Here is a 27,089-nt window from a genome sequence, read left to right as displayed (position 1 = left end):
GCTTTTTGCTTGAACAAAACCAAAATGATAACGTCACTGTTCCTTTTAGAGTTTTTTCTCCGTAAAAATTGGGTAATATTTCCAACCTGTTCACCTTACAGAAATAATCTAAACCAAAGTTATAACAAACTTGATAACAAATTTGTTAATGGTGATATTTTAATATAGACTTGATAAACACAGAAGCAAACTGATGAAAAAATAATGAGAAACGAGCTCACCACGTTTGGCTTCAGTGGTAGTCACTTAGGATCACCAACGATGTTGCTAGATTACTTTTCGGACGAACTTCTTAGAAATGAATTATCAGTAATTCATACCGGTTTTGATCCAATTAAATGAAAATTATCTGAAACATGTTCATTTAGGACAACGATTTTGTTTGGCTTGATACTCACTTTGTTGGTTCTGGATTTCATGCATAAGATGATTTTCACACAATGATCATTAAACAGTCTCAATCCATTTCGCATCACTTTCGTTCTTCCAGAGCCAGATGGTCTTTTGTTTTCTCAAACAGAAGACGATTCGTGACAAAGTTGTTTAATTTTATTTGGGTGGCAGCTCTGAACACCATATTAACCAGTTTTTTTAATTAGCATACAGCAATGGATGGTATCAAATGCATTTTTGAGATTGTCATAAAAGATAGATACATTTTTCAAACAAGTTTGAAGTTAGTATGCAAAAATCGACCAATATATGGGAAATGGTTCTTATTACATTTTTGGCCATAGGTCATTGTATTCAAAATAATCCAATAGAGAAGAGAACAGTCAATAACCAAAAGAAGGGTGAATTGAATATACACAGTCAGCTCTCCATAACTCGATATTGAAGGGATCATCGAGTTAGGGAGGTATCGAGGTACAGAACACAAAACCAGTGCAACTGCGATTCAAGGGACCATCGAGTTAGCCATGAAAACCAACTTTTACTATGGTTCGCTTACTCGATATCGAGATTCGGAATATCGAGTAAGGGAGAGTTAACTGTACTATGAAAACAACAAAGCAAATTTTATGAATTTATTTTTCACATAAAAAAAACATGTGACCCAGTACAAATCACCCTTTCAACAATAAAATTTGAATAACCGGCCAATGTTTAAAATAAGATGGAATATCCTATGAAAACAACAATTTTGCCAACAACTTGGGGTAAGTTTAATGATAAAACATAGAATAACATATAATTTTAGTTGGTGCCTCAGATAACATTAAGAGTGGTCTTTTGCTCACATAAACATTTCAAATTTATATGAACTTTGGTCTTTGGACAGACCCCTCCCAATAGATGACCACGTGGTTTATGGATGACGCCTTAGATGATTTGCTTCGATCTCCAAATTCCATAGAAGGCTTCCGTCATAAATTCAACTTGTATTTCAAAGGCAGAGAAGTTCAAAAGTTCAATTCGGCAGAATATATATAGATATTTTCCGTCTAAATATTATGCAATACGAGTGAATAACGCATTATTGAACAAAATTAATAAATAAAACGAACTATCCAACGCAGAGCTGAATAAAGATTGCAAGACAGCATTCAAAGTATTGCATACATTTTGAGCAAAAAGTGAGACAAGGGAAGCAAACACTCGCCTTTGAATAGTTATTTATGCAATAAGTTGCAAAATGATGACTTTTCCGGCACGACTCGTACATTTCCAACGAGGCTTGCCGAGTTCGATGAATCCGACGAGTGTTGAAAAAATCGAATTTTGCTACGAGTTGCATACAACATTTTTTGCTATTACGGAAAATTCCGTTTTATTTAATTATTTTAACAGCACAATCTTTTTTTTCGCAGATTCCTAAAATTGGTAAAGTGCGATGGGGTAGTTCAGTATACAAACGGACAGTTGAAAATAGGATTGGTAAATTGTAGATATTAGTAAATTTGCTTAGATTTGCATGCTCTACCAATCGTCCTGAATCGTCCTTCCATGCGACAATCACAAACAAAATTATATCCATCTAAATTCAACAACGGACAGGTAAGGCGCCACATTCAATTTTCGAATTATTTAAGTTAGAATTTTTTTTTTTTTTTTTTTTTTTTTTTTTTTTTTTTTTTATTAGTATCATTCTAAACATTACATTCATTTCTTATATCTAGGTGTTCTGTGTTATTAGAAAACACTATCATCCTAATTTGGTAAAACAAATTTAAGATTTAATTAACATTTTGTTAACAACATATTACATTGCATTTGCCGTAGCAGTTCAGATTTTTTACAGGTGAGTTGATTTCACCTGTTTATAAGAGAAAAAAAAAACGCTTTGAATATACTTAACCTAACTTAACCTAAACATAAAATGCATTAATCGCGGCAATAGAAGATTGCAACGATTTTTGCCTGAAATTATTTATTATTTTATTTGACATTTGTTCCAATGTTTCAACATTGGATATTCTATGTAACTCATTGGTACTATACCAGGGAGGAAGTCTCAGAATCATTTTCAAAATTTTATTTTGAATTCTCTGCAGAGCTTTCTTCCTGGTATTACAACAGCTAGTCCATATTGGTACAGCATACAACATGGCTGGCCTGAAAATTTGTTTGAATATCAAAAGCTTGTTCTTAAGACAAAGTTTTGATTTTCTATTAATAAGGGGATAGAGACATTTTACATATTTATTACATTTGGCTTGAATGCCCTCAATGTGATTTTTGAAAGTTAAATTCTTATCTAGCATGAGCCCTAGATACTTAACTTCATCTGACCAATTTATTGGAACCCCTCTCAGCGTGACAACATGTCTACTTGAAGGTTTCAAATAAAGAGCTTTTGGTTTATGTGGGAATATTATTAGTTGAGTTTTGGAAGCATTAGGAGAAATCTTCCATTTTTGCAAGTATGAAGAAAAAATATCCAAACTTTTTTGCAATCGACTACAGATGACACGCAGGCTTCGTCCTTTGGCGGAAAGGCCTGTGTCATCCGCAAACAAAGATTTTTGACATCCCTGAGGTAACTCAGGTAAGTCAGATTGAAAATATTGTATAATATTGGTCCCAAAATGCTGCCTTGAGGAACACCAGCTCTTACAGGAAGTCTTTCAAATCTGGAGTTCTGATAATTAACCTGAAGTATACGATTTGACAGATAACTTTGAATTATTCTAACAATGTATGTTGGAAAATTAAAGTTTTTCAATTTTACAATCAAACCTTCATGCCAAACACTGTCGAATGCTTTTTCTATGTCTAGAAGAGCAAGACCAGTAGAATAGCCTTCAGATTTGTTGGAACGGATCAAATTTGTTACACGTAAAAGTTGATGAGTGGTCGAATGTCCATGGCGGAATCCGAACTGTTCATTGGCAAAAATTGAATTTTCTTTGATGTGGGCCATCATTCTGTTCAAAATAACCTTTTCAAAAAGTTTACTGATGGAGGAAAGCAAACTGATTGGACGATAGCTAGAAGCTTCTGCAGGATTTTTATCTGGTTTGAAAATTGAAACAACCTTAGCATTTTTCCATTTGTCAGGAAAATATGCTAATTGAAAACATTTGTTAAATATATCAACTAAAAATGATAAGCTACTTTCTGGAAGTTTCTTGATGAGGATGTAGAAAATTCCATCATCGCCAGGAGCTTTCATGTTTTTGAATTTTTTAATAATAGTTCTCACTTCTTCCAAATCAGTCTCCCAGGCATTTTCGAAAACGTTCTCTTGATTGAGAATATTTTCGAACTCCTGAGTAACTTGATTTTCAATTGGGCTAGTGAGTCCTAAATTAAAATTGTGCGCACTTTCAAACTGCATAGCAAGTTTTTGAGCTTTTTCGCAATTAGTTAGTAATAATTTGTTTTCCTCTTTCAATGCCGGTATTGGCTTCTGAGGTATTTTCATGATTTTAGATAATTTCCAAAAGGGCTTAGAGCCAGGGTCCAATTGAGAAATTTTATTTTCAAAATTTTTGTTTCTTAATTGAGCAAAACGTTTCTTGATTTCTTTCTGCAAATCCTGCCATATAATTTTCATAGCAGGATCGCGAGTGCGTTGAAATTGCCTTCTTCTCACGTTTTTAAGACGGATCAAGAGTTTAAGATCATCGTCTATAATCACGGATTCAAATTTTACTTCACATTTTGGAATTGCAATGCTCCGGGCTTCAACAATGGAATTTGTTAAAGTTTCAAGAGCATTGTCAATATCATGTTTAGTTTCTAAAGAAATGTTAACATCAAGATTAGAGTCAACATGCGTTTTATATATATTCCAGTCGGCTCTTAAATAATTGAAAGTGGAGCTGATAGGATTGAGAATCGCTTCTTGGGATATTTGAAATGTAACAGGGACATGATCAGAATCAAAATCAGCATGAGTAATCAGTTGGCTACAAAGATGACTAGAGTCGGTTAAGACCAAATCGATCGTTGATGGATTTCTAGAAGAGGAAAAACATGTGGGGCTATCAGGGTATTTAATTGAGAAATATCCTGAAGAGCACTCATCAAATAAAATTCTGCCGTTGGAATTACTTTGAGAATTATTCCATGACCGATGTTTGGCATTAATGTCACCAATGACAAAAAATTTTGACTTATTGCGAGTCAATTTACGCAAGTCAGTTTGGAGCAAATTAACTTGCTGTCCAGAGCATTGAAAAGGCAAATAGGCAGCTATGAAAGTATATTTACCAAACTGTGTTTCAACAGAAACACCTAAAGTTTCAAAAACTTTAGTTTCAAATGACGAAAACAGTTGATGTTTGATACGCCTATGAATGATGATTGCAACTCCCCCACATGCCCCATCAAGTCGATCGTTACGATAAACAAAAAAGTTAGGATCTCTTTTGAGTTTAGATCCAGGTTTTAAATACGTTTCGGTAATAACTGCTATATGCACGTTATTAACCGTAAGAAAATTAAACAGCTCGTCCTCTTTACCATTCAGAGAACGAGCATTCCAATTTAAAATATTTAAATTATTATTTGGATCCATTAGAAAAACGTAATCCAATAACAATTTGATTTGTAAATTTTACACCTACTTGGACTGCTTCAGTCATAGTGGTGGCTTTGAACATTGCATCAATCATTAGATTCAATTGTTCAGTTAGAAAATTAAAATCAGAGGCAGACATGTCATGTGATTTCCCATTAGAATTTCCGGTAGACGAAGATGCGGAGTTACCTGTGGCGGTAGGATTTTTTCCATTTGATTTGAAACAAGTAGAATGGGTACCCATGGATCGAACAGGGGAGGAGTTCGAATTTCCTGCTACGATATCGGCAAAGGATTTACCGTGGGTAGATACATTCGAAATTGAAAGATTCGAACGGCTACCCGACGGATTAAAATTTGTTTGTGAATGAGCATGATTATGATCTTCCTGGTGGGTATGATTCATGATCAAGCGATCGTTAACTGAAAAATGAGCATTGTTCGATACTCTACCAGGCAAATTCCGGAAACGACCGTTATCGTAACGGATATTATCTTTCATCTGCCTGGCACGAGCCTCAATGACCCTTTTGCGTGAAGGACAATTCCAAAAATTGGACTTATGGTTAGCCCCGCAATTACAGCATATGAATTTGGTGGTATCTTCCTCCACTGGACAGACGTCTTTGGCGTGAGAAGAACCTCCGCAAATCATGCATTTAGCATCCATGCGACAATTTTTTGTACCGTGACCCCACTTTTGGCACCGACGGCACTGAGTGGGGTTCTGGTAATTTCCTCCAGGTTTCTGGAAATGTTCCCATGTCACACGGACATCAAACAAAAGTTTTGCTTTTTCTAAAGCTTTAATATTATTTAGTTCTTTTTTGTTAAAGTGAACTAAATAAAATTCTTGAGAAAGCCCTTTCCGAACAATGCCAGATTGGGTTCTCTTTTTCATAATGATTACTTGAACTGGGGAAAATCCAAGTAAATCATTTATTCCATTTTTGATCTCTTCAGGTGACTTATAGTCACTTGAGAGACCTTTCAAGACAACTTTGAACAAACGTTCAGTTTTGTCGTCATAAGTAAAAAAATTGTGCTTCTTCTCTTCAAGATGTTTGAGAAGAAGTTCGCGATCTTTAAGAGTTTCCGGCAAAACGCAACAGTCTCCTTTCTTTGCGATTTGGAAGGAGACCTTGATTCCCCTAATGGAGTTCAAGATCTCCTGCCTAAATCCCGCAAATTCGGAACACCTGACAACGACAGGCGGCACTCTTTGCTTCCTCACTTGAATCAAAGAGCCTGGGCTAGAGGCTGCTTCGATTTGGTGTTCGGAAAATTTGTCTAATGCATTGAACTGATTGCTCATTTCAATACAATCATTCATTTCACCCTTGGAAGAAAGTTCGCATTCCGGAGAAACGTCCTTTCTTCCATTCTTGCCACGTTTAGTGACAGTTTTAAATCCCACTTTTTTGGAAGGAAGTTGTGAATTCAGAGATTCACCCTTCCTTTTATTTGTTGTTGCAACCATGTTTAGTGAATAAGAAGACGTGACCTTCGAGAGGTTTTTTCCCAAGACGGTGTCCAAGAAGGATTACCACCGTTAGCTTTCACCAACGGGTCCAACGAAAAATCGAAGGCACGGGTCCAAACAAGGATCGTAAAGGGATCAATAGTAGAAAAATAGTACTGAAAAGTACTGTTTTAGTAGCACTGAAAAGTACTGTTTTGAATTTTAGCACTGAAAAGTACTGTTTTTGTAGCACTGAAAAGTACTGTTTTATTGCTTTAGGTAGTTTTTAAGAAAACTTCCAAGAGCAGAGAGAATTCGTGTACGCACAGCACGAAGGTACGATGCGCACTGGGACATTATGGGATTACTTTACAGCAACCTTTAGGTACACTAGGTGATATGCTTTTGAATCAGAATGGATCGCCGGGCTCACTTAAGTCGGATACGGATCGTCCAATTGTCTCAGAAGTAGACGTATGGTCAAATACTTGTCTTCGAGACAAATAGCGCAGATATTCAGCTGACAACTCTCAAACAGAACTGAAAAGCACTAAAAAGAGTGCTGAAAAGTAGCACATTTCAGAACTGTTTTTGTTGTTAGGAAAAGTAGGCCATTATGTCCTTGGTAGAAAGTAGACTTAGATGCAACGTTATGGCAAAAACGTATTTTTAGACTCTATTCCATATTTTTTCGTTTGGTATCTGTAGTGTTACCGTTTTGGGTACTTTACGCTAGGACCCAACTCCGAGCGAAGATGAGGTTGAGAGAAAATTAGGGTGTTACTGTTCTTCTAGTTATAAGATAGTCACTTCTTTATTGTATACAACGTTGTTAGCTAAGCTTAGCTTAGCTTAGCTTAGACTGACTACACATATCAATGGTTGCTATTCCGTGATTGACCGAAGTCAGTGAAAATGCACAAAGAATCAACTAGAAGATCGGCTGGGATTGGCCATAATCTTCTTCAGTGTGCATAATTCAGTGCCTCTATTTATACATAGTCAATAACGGCGCCTGCCACGTCCTTCCAGTCAGGTGGGATTGGGGGAAGGAATGTTAGTGTGTAACCTTTGCTATTTGGAGACTGTGTTTGCCTCTGCATCTCCACAAAGGTTACTGGGAGGGATGTTCGGCTAAGGAAGGTCCCATTCACCATCTATTTTCAAATAAAAACCATCGCACAATTTACTTTCCATATCATACCAAACAATGTCCTCACTAGAAGAGATGCGACGTGTTTGTGAGTTAAAATATTGGTGAACATCAACCTAAAAAAGGGAACAAATTAGGATGCATTTCACGGACATTTTGTAGGTGATTTTTGCATGGCTTACTTCACAGCCTACTGCTTGGCAGTACAACGTGTGCCGGGACAACTAGTTTGCAATACAATTGCAAAGAAAATTAAATATTTGCAAATATTGTTTGAACTTTATACGATTTGGTTAAAATGAACTTCACATATAATTTTACCTAATTTTATAAACCTAGCAAAAAACAAAGCCAACATTCTTCAGAAGGAACAAAAAAAAATTACTCACAAAACAGACAGAAATAATCGTACAAATTCAATGGGCAATATAATACAGTTAACTCTCCCTTACTCGATATTCCGTATCTCGATATCGAGTAAGAGAACCATAGTAAAAGTTGGTTTTCATGGCTAACTCGATGGTCCCTTAGAACGCAGTTGCACTGCTTTTGTGTTCTGTAACTCGATACCTCCCTAACTCGATGGTCCCTTCAATATCGAGTAAGGGAGAGATGACTGTATACATATAACATGTTTTTTTTTTTTTTTTTGAAAAAATTACATCAAATTAGCATAATTTTTGCGTTTAAAGAATCTCCCGGGATCCCGGTAATTTCCGGAGAATGTCAAATTTATTTCCCGTTTCCCTGGAAATCAATTCCCGGGAAAATTGGAAACTCTAGGATACAGTATTCAAGTAGATTTACTCTTTATAGCTTTCAATTGAGTGTCCTACAGTCAGTGAATTTGTCGAGTTAGCAGTCAGTTTGAATCACTCGATTACACAGCGTAACAAAAATGACATTTTTGCGTGTCTCAAGGATCAAATTATGTGTCTCGAGTAGATTTGGGGTTGCTGAATCTGATGGCATTGTCAGAAATGTTCCAGCACGTCAAAAAAATTTTAGCTACAGGTTGCCAAAGTTGTATGAAACACTGGTTTTATTGATGTTTACATGAAATTTGAAGAACAATTTATCATTTTTTTTTTGTGATCTAATCCACCAAAATGCATGCAAAATAGAATATGAACTTTCATTTCAGATATAATTTGATTGAAATTGCACAATTAAATTTCGGTTAAACTGATTTTTTCAACATGCTTGCAGTCTTCATACAAAATCTTCGTTTCTTCTATATGGCAAAATACAACAATTCTCTAAACCATCAGAAAATAATTTTTCCTCGTCAAAACTATTATGAACTTTGATGATAAGTATTGTTTTAGTTCTGTAACAAATTAAGCAAATAAATTGCCTTACAAGCTGGCAAACTTGCATGCCAGTTGGTTGAAATAATCATTTTTTGCATTTTCAACAGTCAATATCTCAAAAACTAGACGTGCTATGATATTTCTGAAAACGGCAATGGATTCAGCAACCCTTAATTGAGTGAATAGCGGTATTTTGGTTATCGATGCTGGAGACAAAAACGTGATCGGCAGTGTTAGTAATATAAGTTTCTATAAATTAATGAAAATTAGTCATCAGAAGCTAACTAGTTTATTGTCCTGTACTGCCCATAAATGCATGTCAGTCCCATGTTTGCTGGATTTCCTATTCACATGGGACAATTATGCGTTTATGGGCAGTGTAGCTCAGACCTACTTTCCCAGTAAGACATCAGTCACGGGAGTTCCGGTCATTTAGTGAAGTTGCACTGAATTGTAAGTCCGTATGAATGAAACCCACTGAATTGTTACTAAATAAGGATTGATAAATTTCAGCATAAAGCTGCTACTGCTACTGTAACTGTATTACGGTGATTTGTAATTGCTAAAAGAGATGTCATTTTAATCCGGAACTTGCCGTTGGAACATATGTTTATTCATATATTCTGTAAGGAACATTAAAAATCAACTGCAGAATTTGAAGGAAATTTCTTATAAAAGAAAACATCATGAAGAAATCTTTAGAAGAGTAAGGAGAAGGAATTTCTTAAGAAACACTTGGATGTATTTTCGATGCACGATGATTTAGGCATTTGTGTTATTTTCATTTGGGAAAATTTATTTAGAAATCTCTGGGTTAAATTCTGGAGAAATTGTTCAAACTATATTGAAAGGGATGCGAAGGAGAGTTCCTGTGGAATTTAATGTTACTATTTTTGAGGTATTTCTAAAGAAATCTCTGAAGAAAATCTTGTATCTGAAAGAATTTCTTAGATTCTTGATGTAGCTGTTAATGTTAAATTCAAAAGAATCTTAGAAGATGTAAAGCAGTGTTTGAACCGCTGAATCTGTTGCATGCTCCTTTGTGGGCGAGCGACGGATTCCGGATCAATTGGCTTGTTTAGGGGTACCCTGTTTTTTACATATACTGATTCTACGTTAAAAACTGAGCAAGAATCCAAAGTTTCATAATTTTTCGTGCCCTGGAACTTTTTTAAAAACAAGTTTGAATTTAGTATGGAAATCGCGTTTGAATCACCCCTCGGCAAATTTTACTTCGGGGCGAGCTGTCATTATGTAAATTGAAATGTCATTGAGTCGACGGAATGAAATCTATTTCAATCATTTACTTTATCAAAATTAAAATATTGAAGCGCAATAAAACTGTGTTACATTTAGAAAAATGTGCTTTTTCGATCAAGCTACAAAAAACTGTGAACTTTTCATCACTAAGGCTGTGAACCGTTTCACCAGTTCGTTTAACTTTTAGTTAAAATTTGACAGCTCAAAAGTTATTTCCCCTCCGGTTAGAAATAACCCTGCTCTGGAGCATGGTTAAACTTGACAGTTCGAAAGTTATTTTTTGCTCCCGTGAATTTGAGAATAACTAACCATCTGTCAACTTTGTTCTGAAATAACTACTCGACTGTCAAAGCTCAAATGGGTCGACTGCGATATTCAATTTAACCATTTGAGGGGAAAATAACTATTGAAATGTCAATTTTTAACTAATAGTTAAACGATCTGGTGAAACGGTTCACAGCCTAAACAACCCAATTGCGTTCGGTTCGCGTTGTGTGGGAGAAAAAAAAACATGCAGCGAGTGAAAAAAAAAACAAAAGTCAACTGCCCATTGCATGGTGACGTCATCAGAAAATCTCTATCTTTCCCTCCTTCGGTAAATCTGAAAACAACGGTGCCAGTACCTGTCAAAGTTGACAGATACTGGCACCATTGTTTTCATGTTTTGTTGTGGAGCGAAAGAGAGAGAATTCCGCCGTGAAATGCCTAACAGTACCACGGCATAAAAATTAACAAGCCTGCCTTGTTACTGGTGTAAACATCGAATTTGGATGTAAACATGTGACGTCACTCCTATCGTACGATATACCATCCGGACCACTACATCATTTTTTTTTAAATTTGTTCGGGATGAATAGGAATGACGTCGTCAAGTAGCTGTCAGTTTTCGGAATATATCACCTTCTCAATATAGTACACCGTGAACAGTACTGTTTAATCCGTTGAATCTGTTGCATGCTCCTTTGTGGGCGGCGAGCAGCGGAATCTGAATCGTGTCTTGTTCGCTTAGCAATCGCATTATCGGTATTGCTCGTCCGTGTGTATGCTCAAGTATTCATTTCAAATTACATATTTATTGTTTACCAAAACGAATCCTTTCCCATATTCAAACTCCCAGTGTTTTCTTATGGGAATGCAGAAAATTCCTCGGCTTCTATAAAGCAAGTAACACGTCAACCGTTTCCTCCCATTCCCAAATTGACCTGCATTCGGACGCAGGCGACGCCGGTATGGTTTGTTATAATAATGAGAGCACCAGTATTTACACATTGAGGATGCTACTGATTTTGAGTAGCATCTGTTGGTTCTCTGTGTAAGTACAGCTGTTCTTGCGATAACGGAGTAGCAACTGCGGGCGGTCAATCATGCTCATGCTCAATTCAAAAGAATCTTAGAAGATATGAAATTAATAATTGCTGTAAGAAATACTCAAAAACTTTTCTCAAAGATGAATTTAATTAAGAGAAATTTTTTAATAAAGAGATCGATGGAAGCACCCTAAATGGAAAGCAGTCATAGGAAAATTATCAAGAGAAAGAAAAATATCTTGACGATATCTCAAGAAAAAAGTTTGATGAAATTTGAAAGGACTTCTTCACAAATTATTAGATTGATTACAGATCATACACACTTAAATTATTTAACCGTAATCCGTGGAATTCACCGAAATCTCAACAGCTGAACAGTTTGGTAAAATAAAACACTGTAATTCCGTCTAAATTTAACGGATTCCGGTGAAATTATACCGAAAACTGTAAAAATTTACCGTAATCCGTAAATTTACTTCACCGAACTTTTCAGCTGTTGCGATTACGGTGAAATTAACGGATTCCTGTAAAATAATTTAAGTGTGTACATTGACAGTATTCTTGATTCAATCCTTAGATAAATTCCGATTTTAATTCCTGAAGGAATTCAAGAGGAAATACTTCGTAACATCTACAGTATTGGACAAAACATATGCAACTTTTTCGATTTTCCATACAAAATGACCAAATTTGGTAAGCTAGATCTCAGTTATTTATGGATCGATTTGAATGAAATTTTCACGGAACATCAGACATAACTTGACATAATTTTGACATATATTTTTGAGTGATTTTTCCCAACACGAGTTCAAAAGCAGTAACGTTTTGACAAAGTCAATATTTTGACCATTTTTTTTATAATTCACATAACTAAGCACATTGAAGGAATAGCTTCAGGGTATCTTGAGCAAAGTTGTAGATTTTGACGAAATAAACAAGTTTACTGAAGACAGTTTTTGTATAGGGCTATCAGATTTTGAGATAAATAGTTTTGAACTTTTCATCGAAAATGTCACATCGTTATTTAATTTAAAATCGTGGGTGGAAAAATTGTTCAAAAATATATGTTAAAATTCAAGTTATGACTGATGTTCTGTGAAAATTCAAATTTCATTTGAATCGGCCCATAAATTATTGGAATCTAGCTTACCAAAGTTGGTCATTTTGTATGGAAAATCGAAAAAATTGCAAATGTTTTGTCCATAAGGTGAAGATGAATCGAAGCCAAAGTTCAACTTTTCAAGAGCACGGATCTGGAGAACCAAACATCCATTTAAACCGTCGCCACCAGCTAATGACAAATCGATTAAGTTTTCAGCTTAAACGAATGTTTGGTTCTCCAGATCCGTGCTCTTGAAAATTTGAATTTTGGCTTCGATTCATCTTTACCATAACTGTATTTAGACAGCGCAATTTATCTAAAGGGTAAACTAAGATCAGATCCTGGAAAAATTTCTAAAGATATCCCTGGAAATTTTCTATTGAGTTCTTTTTGGGAATACTTGCTCGATAAAGAGAGATACCTGGAGAAAATCTGTTTTTTTTTTCTGCAAGAAATGAAATAACATGACTGAAATTTACGGTCATTAAGAACTCCAACAATCGAAATTTTCAATTTTTTTTCTTTTCAATATGGAATTTTCCAATGCATTGAATGGTCAAGAAATTAAATCAAGGCCGTTTCCTCTGTTCTTTAAAAATTCTGGGGAATGATCTATTCTGGAAAATGGATTTCTGTGCAATTTCTTTTGCTGAGAAAAGCAATTCCGGGAACATAATTCGGGTGAATGTCGTTCTAGGAAATATCCTACAACCTGTTTGAAAACCAAATATCTGCACATGTCCAAAAACCATTTTTTTTTTGCTTCAAAACTCGACTAATTCAACTTCACAAAAACCGTGCACATTTGGGTTCCAGCATTTTTTTTTTGGTCGGTTACTGATTCTCACCTATATTCAGCATACCCGGATTCCTATTTAATTGTCGTTAATCTTATTAAATGTGCAATTATTATTGTAGATATGTCTAAATATTAAAGGACAGATTCTTTATGTTGTACAAATCGTTCCCGCCACTGTCCGCGGAGATATCTTGCTCAAACGCGTGCCTAAGTTTAGACCACTGTGTGACTCCGGGCCCCCGCAAATCACGACCAAAATATTTATGTATAATTTAACTTGGTACCGATGGAGTGGTACCAACTTTTTAAAATATAACAAACTTTTTTGTCTCTTTGATATAGGGATGGTACACAAATTATGTCACGCCAATCTTCAACTTTTTGACCACCAGTTCGCGTTCCAGTTTATTTTGTTGGACCCAGCGATTAAGTAGGTTTGAACATTGTGCAGTTCAATAATATGAACCCGTGCGAGCCGAAAACTGAACCAAATTAATGTTTAATGATTTACGACAAGAATCAATGACAAAGTAATGTTTTTCATATACATAATATTAAGGGTTGCACGCTTTGCTTTTCTTTTCATGATAAATTACAACGATTAATTCGTTCATTTCTCAAGTGGAAGCTTCAATCATATTAGCGAACTGAACGAGCCGTTCTTGAGCAACGGCAGGCTCTTGCTCGTAAGTTCATTGACTACTGCGTTCAAGTGCAAATTTGGCTCGGGATCCGTTCACTTTTGGCTCGCGTTCAACAGAGATATCTATCGACACCGAACTAAAATGTATTCCTCAAGAATCTTCCAAAGAACAATACTCACCAGTTGTTGTTTACAGTATGGCCCTTCATAATGCGGTAAAATCAACAAATGTACGTAGAAGTCGCATAATAACCAAAGCCGAGTACACTACTATTTGAAATCGATATACACTCCCGTGCATAAGTTTTGGTTCACCCAATAAAAAAAAATCTAAAAATGTTCAGTCCGTATCTCTGTGACCCCAAACCCAAACTTTTGCACGATTTGCATCATGCTGAGGGGTGAACCCAAAATTTTGCACGATGACTTGACTGACTGTTTCATTGATTTTGAGTACTTTCCAAATTTTTCCGCCAAAATTTTGTGGGGTCTCTTCAAAGATTATAAGATTACGATTCTAATGACACTTTGATTTAAAATTTTGGTCGATCCAATGCTGAGGAAATTAGATATGATTTTTCAGTGTGTTTTTTTGAAAAATGTAACGACTTTGAGTAAAAATTTAGTACATGTTCAAAAAATGTTTATGGAAAAATACATACGAAGTAAGAATAACTCTTTGCCTTTCGAATGCGGCTTAGAGAGTTTCAATTGGACGTGTGATCACAGAGATATGGACTGAACACTTTTGCATGTTTTTTAGGGGGTAAACCCAAACTTATGCACGGGAGTGTATCTGAAAATTCAAATTATTTCGAAACATAGGGTCTTCAGTAAAGTTGTTCTGGAGGTGGGGCGCTATCTGATGGTAACTCATTTAATTCGGAATTAGACCGCGAGGTGGCATTAGTGGGCATTAAGGTGAAGATCAATCGAAGCCAAAGTTCATATTTTCTAGAGCATCTGGAGAACCCAACATCCGTTTGAGCTGATAACTTAATCGATTGATCACCACCAGCTAGTGATCAATCGATTAAATTTTCAGCTAAAACGGATGTTTGGTTCTCCAGATCCGTGCTCTTGAAAATTTGAATTTTGGCTTCGATTCATCTTCACCTTAAACTTTTACTTTTATTTTGCAGATTTTTCGACAAAGTTGTTCAGTAACTTAAGCGCTATCACTGTTCGAGCAAGTTGATTCAAAATTTTGCCACCAGGCGGCGCTAGTGAGCACGAAACTTTTGTTTGGCAGATATCTCAGGAGCCTGACTTGATGCTTAGAAAGATGGCGTCTTCGGCAAAGTTGTTCAGTAGGTCAAGGGCTATCATTATTTCAGTCAATTCCAATTTCAAAGGCCTAATAAACAAAAAAAAAACCTTTGAGCTACTGAACAACAGTTACTCTGCCTAAGACGCCATCTTTCTAAGTGATCGTTCTGCTGAGGTATTCGCAAAACAAATGTGTCTTGCGCATTGGCGTCACCTGGTGGCAAAATTTAGAATCAACTAGCTCGATCAATGATTTCCCTTGGCTTATTTAACAACTTTGTCAAAAACCCCATCTTTCTAAGTGGTTAGGCTCCTGAGATATCTGCCTGGTGGCAAAATTTAGAATCAAACGATAATCAACAATGATAGTCCTTGAATTACTGAAAGACTTTGCCGAAGGCGGCATCCTTCTCAGTTGTCGGGATCGTAAGATATCCGCAAAACAAAAGCTTCATGTTCACTAGCGCCACTTGGTGGAAAAATCGCAAATTATTTGGCTCAAATAATGATAGCCTTTGAGCTACTGAACAACTTTGCCGAATACGCCATCTTTCTAAGTGATAAGGTTCCTGAGATATTTGCAAAACAAAACCTTCATGTACACTAGCGCTGCCTGGTGGCGGAATCCCGAAACTGAAAAATAATCGCATGTCAGCCCTTGATTTCATTAACAACTTTGTCGAAGATAATGTTTCTATATTTAATCTAATTCGCGGGATACAGTATCAGACATATACAATGCACCAAAGCCGTTTTCCCATACAAAATGGTCAACTTCAGAAAGCTATATCTCCGCCGTTTCTCAACCGATTCTTTTCATTTTTTCGGTGACGAACTAAAAATTTCCTCAATTTTCGAAAACTATTGTAAAAATTGTGTGGATATTATTAATTCAAAAGTTACAAATAAGTTGAATTGTGACATAAAAAATGCACCGAGACACAAAATGATGTAGCAGAAAAACTACGCATCGTAGAATCTTGGTGTCTTCAGCGCATTTGTTCATTGAGTGATAAGGACCTTTGAGTTTGTCGACGCCTAGTTTGTGCGACACATCAATTTTCGTCTTGGTGCTTTTTTAATGTCAAAATTCAACCTACCTGTAACTTTTGAAGCAATAGTTTTCACACCACTTTTTCAATAGTTATCAAAAATTGAGGTAATTTGTAGTTCATCACAGAAAAAATGAGAAGAATCGATTGAGAAACGGCGGAGATATAGCTCTCTTAAGTTGACCATTGAATTGAAAGATCAATTCATTACATAAATGAGTTTGAACATCCTAAAGAATACGTTTTAACGAACTTTGGATAATTTGGAAAAGTAGTGTACCTGGTCATACAAAACACACTGAAAGCAAAATACTGAAAAATGAAATGTTTAAATTTCCACGAATGTGATTTAGTGGTTCACTTTTAAATCAAACTTTTCAAATTTGTATTTCATCAAAAATTCATCATTGAATCATCAGACAATCTTTAAAAAATCATCATCATCAGCAGCAATCACACTTTTTTGTTAAATTTATAGAATCCTTTTTGAGAATCATTTTGTTACATTCATTTCTTCAGTTTTGAGTGAAAAACTAGTTTAGAAATTTGTTAAACGATGACGATGATTTTCTTCTTTGAACAGTTCAGAGCAGCTTAAAGCTAACTTCTGGTAAATACTGCTTCGTAGTTGTGGGCTTGTTGGCCGTGCGATTAGTGTCGTGAGAGTGATTTGTTCAACTCTTATTCAGCCAAAATGTTTGCTGAGCTGTCCATATGCTGGGTTACCAATTTCAAACCAAGTTACACTGTATTATGATTAAAATGCTTCATCATTTTGTCCTTTTACTTTTGGAAATAAACCTCTAAGGGCCGATTTCTTCACCTTCGCTTAAGCCGTAAACCACGTTTACCCATATGATTAAACTAGGTTTAAGGCCTAAGCGGGGGTGAAGAAATCGGCCCTGAGTTTTAAACTATGGAAGTTTCCTTAGAACACTAAGCTGAGAAGAATGCTCTGCCCCGTGGGATCGTAAATCCGGAAAAGGAAGCAGACGATTAACTGTTACCATAAGCAAAATGAAAGAAGAAACATATATCTACTATGCTCCACATAAACACAATCACATCTCCATCCGTCTGGCTAAGTATACATACTCATCCAATGATGATTATCGTGACTCAATGGTGAAACATGCAATCCTTATCGATTTGTTCAACAAACACTACCCACCAGAAGTATGCGATTACACATTATAATACCGGATATACAAACATTTCGCATCTCCCTAACAGTGTGAGAAAACATTATTATTTCAAACGTAATTAATTAGTAGATGTACCATTTAAACTAAAGTTAAAAACTCTATGCTGAAGATGAAACGAAAGCAAATTTCAAAATTTCAAGACAACAAATCTGGAAAATCAAGCATCCGCTGGTGGTAACTGGTGGTTAAGGTTGGGCTTCGATTCATCCTCACTTAATTGGCATCTAATAAATACTAAAATAAGCGCATTTTGAAGCATTGTAAAACTTCCATACTTTTGACAGGTAATGTACATAACATTGAATAAGAGGAAACAACAAACGGAAAGACAGCGGCCTCAATTTAATTCGAACGAATAAAAAAGCAGCCAATCACGTAGAAACTATTCAAGGGAATGTATAAGTTTTTGACATTGTGAATTACGTATCAATGTTTTTTTATTGCTGTTGCAATGGTTAATCGGCCACAGTTTACATACAAACCCACACTTCTCTGTCAAATACCTACTTATTCCACAACTATATTATATAGGAAGGAAACTCATATCCCAAAAGGGTTCAATCGGGTAGAAAAGTATGAATGAAAGCTCACCAGAAAGCGATCTCCACGCATGGGAATGATTTCGTCGTCCTCCTGGTCGTTTTCGGCATCGTCGGTTTGGCTCGCAGCTTGTCCCATTTTCCCCTTCTTTGAGCTGCTCGGGAACTCACTCCTTTTTCTTCTTTTTTTCTTTCTTTGCTAAAGCGCACTAATAACTTTTCCTTCGACACTTCTAAACCATTCCTCTGCCGACTAACACAATATGCTCATTTTCTTCATTGTCCAACAGCTAACGATCCATTAATGCAGCCAACTGGAAAGCAGTGATTCACCTTCAATAAACTTTTTCACTTTAGAACAAAACCGAACTACACGGACTGGGAAATCCTGTCATCTGCTTGGCAGGAGGGAAAAACGCTGGGAAAACCGATGCAAGGATACCCCACTCAGCTGGCACTCAGTTTTTTTTCGCTAGGGTGACCCGGAATTTGTGTAAGCGTTGGGATTAGATTATTATTTTGGTTTGAAAGTAGATCAAACCTTATTCTACGTTTTGATTTAGTCTTATTTAGTTTTATTGTGTTTATGTTTTTGTAAAAACTGTCAAATTCGTCAGCTAAAGCAGTGGCAAACTAGATTAAATTCTTGTACCTCATGGCCGTCCGGATGTTTGTATGTAACTTAAGTGAATCAATCAAAAACTAGCACAGTCATTAGTTTGCCAATTTACAGATATCTTCTTCATAGCTCAGCGTTCTTATGAGCTCTGTCACAGTTTTTAACAGAGAGAACACGACCATTTTTGCATCCCTTTAAGCCTGATTTGCAGTTGAAAAGGAATCGCTAAAGAAATTTCTTTCCGATTCCTTGCAGAAATATTCTACACCTACTCTGCCGTGAATTGCAAGTCAGTCCCACGTGCATTTTCGTCAAAATTGAGTTGACTTCAGTTTTCAACATATTTTCCTATGCTCTTTCAACTCCACTCATAAGATAATATGATTCGTTCGGAAAAATTAGGAAAAAATAGCAAGTCAAATTGTCCCATAATGAAAAGTAACCGCGTATCAGTCCCACTATAGATTTCCGCACCGTGTAACACAAAAAAGAACCGTGTTTTGATCATCTTTATATTTTTCTCGAAAAGATATCGAAGTGAAAAGCAAATTGTGAAAGTTTCATAAATATCTGATCATGTTTCAATCCTCTGAGATTTTTTGAGTATTCGTATGGAAAACGAGTTTGGGAACTTCACAGTGCATTTTCTTAATACAGTGCACCCCCGCTAATTTGAACGGTACCTCATGCAAACCATCGGGGTTCATTTTTAATTTGAACATCTATTCACCCTAGAAACGTGTTTCTGGTTAACTTTTTCACTGTTTTGTTTTGATTCTGCGTTCCGTTCCACAGCTTTCTGTTTCACCTTACTCCGTTCCTTGAGCTAAATGACGTTTGAACCATTTTTAATCTGAACGATGTGCAAATTAGCGGGGTACAAATTAAAAAGTGTTCATATTAAATGTGGTCAAACCAACGGGGGTACCCGGTACCTACTTTTTACAGATAGGACTGACTTGCGATTCACGGCAGTACTCTCGTATGAACTGACATTTCTTAAACTACGGACTGCGATCAGAAAAAAGCACTTTCTTGATCGATCTGAAGTAATTTCCTTGGCTTGTATTGGTACTGGTCGGGATACGAGTAACCTTAGGGAGGATCGGATAACAAATTCAGGTGGGAGGTTTGATCGTATGCTGACAGGGAAGGGGGAGTTTGCTTCTGCAAAACTTGAAGCGTCTTATATTCTATGTTAGGAGCGGCTCACAACACCGTCTGTTTCCCATGTCAGGGCGGCTGGTCATAGTCCGAGTGCCAGAGAAGGACTCTAAGCTTAACTGTGTACTATGCTGGCGTGAATCTCAAGTCAGTCCAAGGAGGTGGTCACTCTACGCAGCGTGCCTTGCGCAGTTATGGCACATTTCGGCGCACTGACTGGCACAGCTCTATAAAGTGGGTTGCTATAAAATCACATTGAACTGAAATTCTCATCTCAGCAATCATTGAGTTTTCTGAGTTGTTTTCTTCTTCTTCTTCTTTCTGGCGTTACGTCCCCACTGGGATAAAGCCTGCTTCTCAGCATAGTGTTCTTATGAGCACTTCCACAGTTATTAACTGAGAGCTTACTATGCCAATGACCATTTTTGCATGCGTATATCGTGTGGCATACTCTATGCCCTGGGAAGTCGAGAAAATTTCCAACCCGAAAAGATCCTCGACCGGTGGGATTCGAACCCACGACCCTTAGCTTGGTCTTGCTGAATAACTGCGCGTTTATCGCTACGGCTATCTGGGCCCCCATGAGTTGTTTTCTATCAAATACGAAAAATGTTGACATTGGAGCTCCAGCTTGAGAGGGACTTTCTTCTATGGACCAATGCACGAGTTCACTAATTTGACGTTTGAGTGGTGCCGTATTCACTTGTTGCCATGGTCACGTAAATAACACGGCACCGCTCAAACGTCAGATAATGAACTCGTGCATTGGTCCATGGACCAGTGCACGAGTTCACTATTTGACGTTTTAGCGGTGCCGTATTATTTATGTGACCATGGAAACCAGTGAATTCGGCACCGCTCAAACGTCAAATTAGTGAAAACGGGTAAAACAATGTAGGAAAATCTGGGAGGAAAATAGTCAATGCCTCTCCGCATTTCAACAGTTGAACATAGAATTCTCCCCGAATAAATACCGTAAGGTGTTCCCGGGAGAAAAGGGTCTGACCAAGGGTAACGCCTTTGCATTCTGTACACACATGAGAATTGCACTCTTACAATCAAGCTTACAGTGCACGCTTTTCCCTTTAACCACGTCACCGTACATAGCCGTTGAAACTTCATATTGTTTCTGTGACGTGGAAATTGATTGAGCCATTCCTTAAATCTCTCCATTGAAGTCTTAAGGCCGGTTTGCTACTGACAAGAAAAGGAATCGCCTATCTCGATGCGTGGAAAATTTCTCCCAAGAAATGGTCAAGAAAATCACATTTTTCTGATCGCAGTACGCAGTTGAGAAGAAATGTCACTTCAAATGGGGCTCTCTGTAGCAAATTTCTTGACCCATTCAGTCAAGGAATTTCTTTACTTTTCTTGAGCGAAACAGCATACTCAGCTTTAATCTTAAAGATTCAAAGCATCTCAAATTTGTAGAGCGAGCACGTATATGACAACCCCTATCCCACCTATTGCATTTGACAGTAGCCAAGATCAATTGAGTGTCCACATAGGCCTTTTCATGTGACAGGTCCGTCTATGCATTTGTTTACATCGGTGGAGGACCGGTGCATACACGAAACTGTCATTTTCATAGAAGAACTGTCAAAGAGCTTCCCGATCAGCTGTTTTTGAACGTCATGTGAATAGGCCTATTACAATACATTTGAGTATCCAACGGTTACTTAGAACATGTTGGACTGGTGAGGGCCTGAGACGAGACTCGCGAAGACGGTCTTCTTTTTCTGTGATTGCTGAGTTTTTTTCTTATTCCACTTTGTGTTTATACTAATTATGCGCATGCTGTTCAAAACCTCACATGAACCTCTCAGCAAAAAATGATTGAGTTTGCATCACATCGAATCATAAATAGCCGTTTGAGTGAAATTCCACGCCAGCAAACGTAGCAGACATTAGAAATAATTAATCTTCTACTTAGATTTATCTGCAACTTTGGAAAAAACTGCTCCGCCGACTGAGGTTTTTAATAACAGTTTACTTTGAACACAATACTTTTCACTTTTTCAGCCTTAAAAACGGTGGGCTGCATTTGACGTTTCGTGAGAGGGGAATCTGGGCTGCATATGACGTTGATATTTTTCCTCTTCGCGAGTCTCTCTCAGGTCAGGGCGAGACAATGAAGAAAGAATAATACATATCTCAATGCTTGCTGAGAACGATTATCTGTAATTCCAGTTCATTGAATTTTTATGGCTTACTACTATAATTTATAACACGTTTGGCGCGCTTAGCTCACTTTGGCGCTCTGAAGGCACAGCTGTGCAGAATGAAGTGCGTAGAGTGACCTCCTCCTTGTGTTCCTTGCAGTTGCCCAAAATTTTATGACACATGGGGTAAAGGAGCAAAATCTAGAATGCCGTGAAAAGTGTACTGCGATTTGTCAAACTTGGATACCTTTAGCACTACCAAAGGACCAAATGCAGTACTAGAAGTGGTACCCAATCTGTACCCGAGTGGGACGCATTGCTAGAGCGGCTTAAGCAACCGGATGTCACAACTGCGTACGCGCAGCACCTCAAGGCTGCATTACCGGAAAAGGGTGAGCTGTATGAAGCCACTCTTGAGGACTGCTGAAGAACAGTGAAAGCAGTCATCAAAAATACAGCTAAAAGCAACGTCGGGTACATGGGACGGAGTCGACAGAACGATTAGTTCGACGAAGAATGTAGGCAGATTCTGGAGGAGAAGAATGCAGCGCGGGCGGTCATACTGCAGCAAGGGACCCGGCAGAACGTGGAACGGCAACAGCAGACCCGCCTCTTTCGGGAGAAAAAACGCTGCCTGGAGGAGACGGAGTGCGAGGAGATGGAACAGCTGTGCCGGTCTCAAGAAACACTAAGTTTTATCAGAAGCTCAACGGCTTCGTGCCGCGAGCCGAGATATGCAGGGTTAAGGATGGGAGCAACTTGACGGACTAGCATGAGGTTATCGAAAGATGGAAGCAGCACTTCGACGAACACCTGAAAGGCGCTGAGAGCACAGCCAATCAGCCAGGTCGGGACAACGGATGAAATGCCTTCGGCAGTACTACGGACTGAGAAAGCTCTCAGTTAATAACTGTGGAAGTGCTCATAAGAACACTAAGCTGAGTAGCAGGCTCTGTCCCAGTGAGGACGTTAATGCCAAGAAGAACAGAATACAAACTTAATCCAGCTAATCATAACCTCCAACGCTAGGACGTGGCCACTGGCCAGGTAAATTCTTAGTTGATGTCTGTTAGTCTTGTCTAACAGTCCAAGTTTAGATTGCAAACTCTATATAGTTAGCGAACGGGAAGGAGGTACCCCTAATTGAATAGTATGTCTTTGGAATAGGACTTGACACCTACGATACACGTACTGAACACTAACATATGAAGAAATCGGTACGTGACAAAACAAAACCGGTATCTGTACCGGTAAATTTGTTTGATTATTTCTCTGTTTTATGAGTAATTAATTAATTTTTCACCAAAAAAATCTCTTGGTTTCGTTTTGAAGGAGGGGCTTCAAAACAAAAAACTTTAAACTTCAAACGTCCATGCAAAAAAAATACGGACTGCAGCTCATTCTTGACAAATAATATTAATATTTTACAACATTGAATCAACCTGATACCTAATTGATGAAATAGATCTCTCTAAAGATTTGATCGTCGAAAACTATTGCTTTTTATTAATAACTGTTTGATTACAAAAACAACAAATAAACATTGATATATAACTAATGATGAAAAGTAAATTGTTCGTTAGATTTTGTTTTAATAAAGCTAAACAATGGAAATGGTTAGATCAAATTGAGCAAAAAAAACTAGTTCAAGTTAATCAATTCCGCTTTGTAGACACTATATAGTTTAAAGAAAATTACAATTGAAGTTTGATTTTTTAGGGGCCTGAAGATTTTTGTTCTAATGGCAAAAAGTACAATTGTTCCTGTCACATGTTATGCGAATGCAAAATTATAAACAAATAAGTGAGAAAAGCTGCAAGTTCTCTTAGAACAATGAACTGAGAAGCAAATTCTTTTTCATAGACACTGAAGCGATGTTTTATTATTCAAGTGCAGTCATAATGTATGCTTCCGCTGATCAACGACATCTCCGACAACGGTTTCCTGAGCGAACCGACAAACCACGTTTTTGTATGTCACTTATTCACCATTTTCCTTACATCGAGCTTTCAAGACACGTTTCCTTAACTCGGGGCACCCTAGCATACACAACACACACTATCGTAGCTGCATCGAACGGCTCTCATTTCCACAAATGCAACACAAACTCAAAATCGATAGCCGAGTCGAGGCCGAGGCGTGTCGAACAAAGTGCTCACTTGCCTTGGCATCACACGATTTTCTGGCCTATCATCCTGAAGCTTTTGATGTAACGAACAGAGCCTATATTTAGGCTTTTCTTCTTTTTTTTTGCAAATGATATTCTAGCATTTTGGAACCACATTTTATGTACAATATCTAAAACATCAAATTTAGTTCACTTAATCCAACTGTATAGCAAAACACAACCGCCTGAAACTTGAGCAATATAATAAGCTGTGCAAAGAGTACCCGAACTGCACATCAAATATTTATAAACCAGCTCCGTTCGATGGACGAAAAGTCCAACCGCAGACTGAGAAATCAAATTGCAATTTAAACACGCAACACTCACATTGCACTGTATGCATTAAACCATTCTCTGAAGCACAGAAATACTTTGTACTCGAACGCGACTTGTGTCCTTTGCACTGTGATGCAGAAACAAAACTACTGCATCATAAATATCCGAATCACAACCAACACTCAGCACTTGAACCAGCCAGATGCTCACTTTTATGTTGTATGTAGCGTGCAAATCATAGGACCTGTTTTCCCTGACAATGTTTTGCACCTTCTTTTGACGTTTCTCTGCAACTCCAAACAATCGTCCGTCACCCCTTTTTTTCCTCTTTCGTGCCGACCCGTGGAAAAGTGGGAGGTGGAATAGCGGAGAAGCTTTCGCACATTGTTTGGTTCGAAAGCTCATGCTGATTTGCACCGACACTAAATTGCATGGCGATATCTAATGAATCGAAACAACATTCGAAAAATGAACTACAATAAGGACTGTGACGAACTTAATTTGTAAAATTTCAAACAACGATAGCTTTAAAACTTTAAAACCAATTCATGTACCGTAATTCTGGGTGTAGTTGATCAGTGGGGGGAAGCTGATCATTCCCATACCCATGAGTATAGTCTCTCAAGAGAGCTAAAATTCGATTTCTAGTATCAAAATTTCTGTTAACTCGCATTGTCGGCTTGCTGTTCTTGATTTACCTAGATTTGAATTGAAATTTTAAATAATTATACCATAGAAAAACAGGATTTTTTGAAAATGTTTGACGAACTGTTGAAGGGTTCTTCTCCAAACAATCGACTACAACCAAGGCCATATAAATACACAATTCAAATAAACTATTAATAACATTTATTCCAGATTTGTTTTCTAAACCCAGTTCAGAATTTGCATTGAGGATAAAAATTCATTTTCGACAGAATAACTGTTCTTTTCGTGAACAGGTTGCCAATTTCAAAAAACATTGCCTACATTTAGGCGTTTGATATGGTTTATTCTGTGTTTCACAAACTTCAATTCCAAAATTTACTGATTTATCAACAATTTGTAAGATTTTTGAGACTTTATTCGGATTCAGTGACCCCATATTTAATGAATAACATATGCTATATACTCGAGTCATCGAAAAAATCTCACAATTAATTTGGGTTCGAATCCCAGCAAAGGAAGGAACCAAAATACACATATGAATCATAGCTGAATTTACACATTAATAGCGCCCTTTTCCACTTCAATACTGCATCAATGAGACATGTAATGCAGTATCACTTTATATGCCACATTTTATAGTGGCATATAAAGTGATATTGATGCAACTATATACAGCTGTGCGGTTACTTGGGTATACATCAAAATATTACCGAAATAATGCCAGGAGAACCTGAAGATCGCAAAAGTGGTTCACATCAAATTACTTCAAGTATAACATAAATTCAAAACTTAAACTTTATTTGAAAATAGATCTTTAAAACATTATTTACAGAGGACACTCAATGAAAGATTTATAGACATAGTTTTCAGTAAAACCACCTGAAACTGTTACGGAAAGAATGGTGTTATAGTAAGGAACCATTCACATTTTGAGTAGAATCATGAATTTGATAATCACAATTTGGCTAAATTACTTTCTACAGTGTAGTATCGAACTGTTAAGAGTAGGCCATGGATGTTGAGAGTGACATAAGAGTTTTGGAATAAAATATTGTTATTTAGAACACCATTGAAATCAGACGTGTTTTGGTGTCTCTACATTGGCGACGAGAGTAAAATAGTATCAAAAAAAGGAGGAAAAGAACAGTAAGATCTGCCCGGTTAAGCTCTGTATTGAAAATTTGGGTCGAAGTTATGGAGACATGAAAGCCGGAAACAAATGCAACGTGGAGTCAGTTTCAAATCTTTCACAGTACCGACAAGGCGCATCAGACAGGAACCAAGATGGATGAAGGGCACGATTTGGAATGGTAAATATGAAAATACTTTGGATATACATTGCAAGATGACGCCATGAAGGTAGTGTGTTCATAGGAATTGTTTGCAAAGATTTAAATTGACGAAGAATTCTCAAAACTGGTTTTTGTACTGATTGATTGTACTATAAAATGGTTATTGAAAGATTATTTGCAAGTGGATATTAAATATTATCAATAATGTTTTCTAACAAGTATCATTTTCAACCGGAGTTTACTAATTGAGTTTTATTTTTGCAAAATTCTAAAACTATAAAAAAATACACTAAACTGTCAGAAAAGGACGTTATTAAGATTGTTTCAATGCTCTATATGATTCAAATAGAAAAAAAGGAGGAGAAAAAAACAATTAAAGCTTCCGTTGAATGTCATTTAATGTTAACTTTAATATTAAGACTAGTGACAACCATGTTCCGGCCCCAAATAAACGGGAATCAATTGGAATGAACCGTGCAAAATAACAGTAATAACAGATACTACCCGTATATCAAAATTTTACATAACTGTAATTGCAATCATTTTGCGGCTGTTAGTGAAGAATATATCACACTTAGAATAAATCACCGACGTCGGTAATTTATTTACCGAAATCTCAACAGCTGAACAGTCGGTAATGCGTTCGGTAAACGAAAAAAGTACCGAATGATCGGTAAACTGTGATGTG

At 37.0% G+C, this 27,089-nt stretch overlaps 1 protein-coding gene across 5 annotated transcripts in view; it reads right to left on the bottom strand.

Moving 5' to 3' along the window:
- Nucleotides 1-24,662, bottom strand: part of LOC5577356 (monocarboxylate transporter 14) — a 137,953-nt gene extending 113,291 nt beyond the window's left edge. Inside the window, exons 1-2 of one of the 5 annotated variants that reach the window (XM_021850302.1) lie at nucleotides 24,513-24,662; nucleotides 18,126-18,406 (exon numbers count right to left, since the gene is read on the bottom strand). In XM_021850302.1, the coding sequence (XP_021705994.1) occupies nucleotides 18,126-18,212 (87 nt within the window). In that variant the 5' untranslated portion in view covers nucleotides 18,213-18,406; nucleotides 24,513-24,662. Of the gene's footprint in view, nucleotides 1-18,125; nucleotides 18,487-24,512 lie in introns of those variants that run through there. The other 4 variants (XM_021850301.1, XM_021850303.1, XM_021850314.1 and 1 more) reach the window with 4 other exon arrangements.
- Nucleotides 24,663-27,089: the final 2,427 nt, after the last annotated feature.

Source organism: Aedes aegypti, chromosome 3 (genome assembly GCF_002204515.2).
Source record: "Aedes aegypti strain LVP_AGWG chromosome 3, AaegL5.0 Primary Assembly, whole genome shotgun sequence".
NCBI classification, from domain to species: Eukaryota; Metazoa; Arthropoda; class Insecta; order Diptera; family Culicidae; genus Aedes; species Aedes aegypti.
This window is presented reverse-complemented; position numbering and strand designations above follow the sequence as displayed.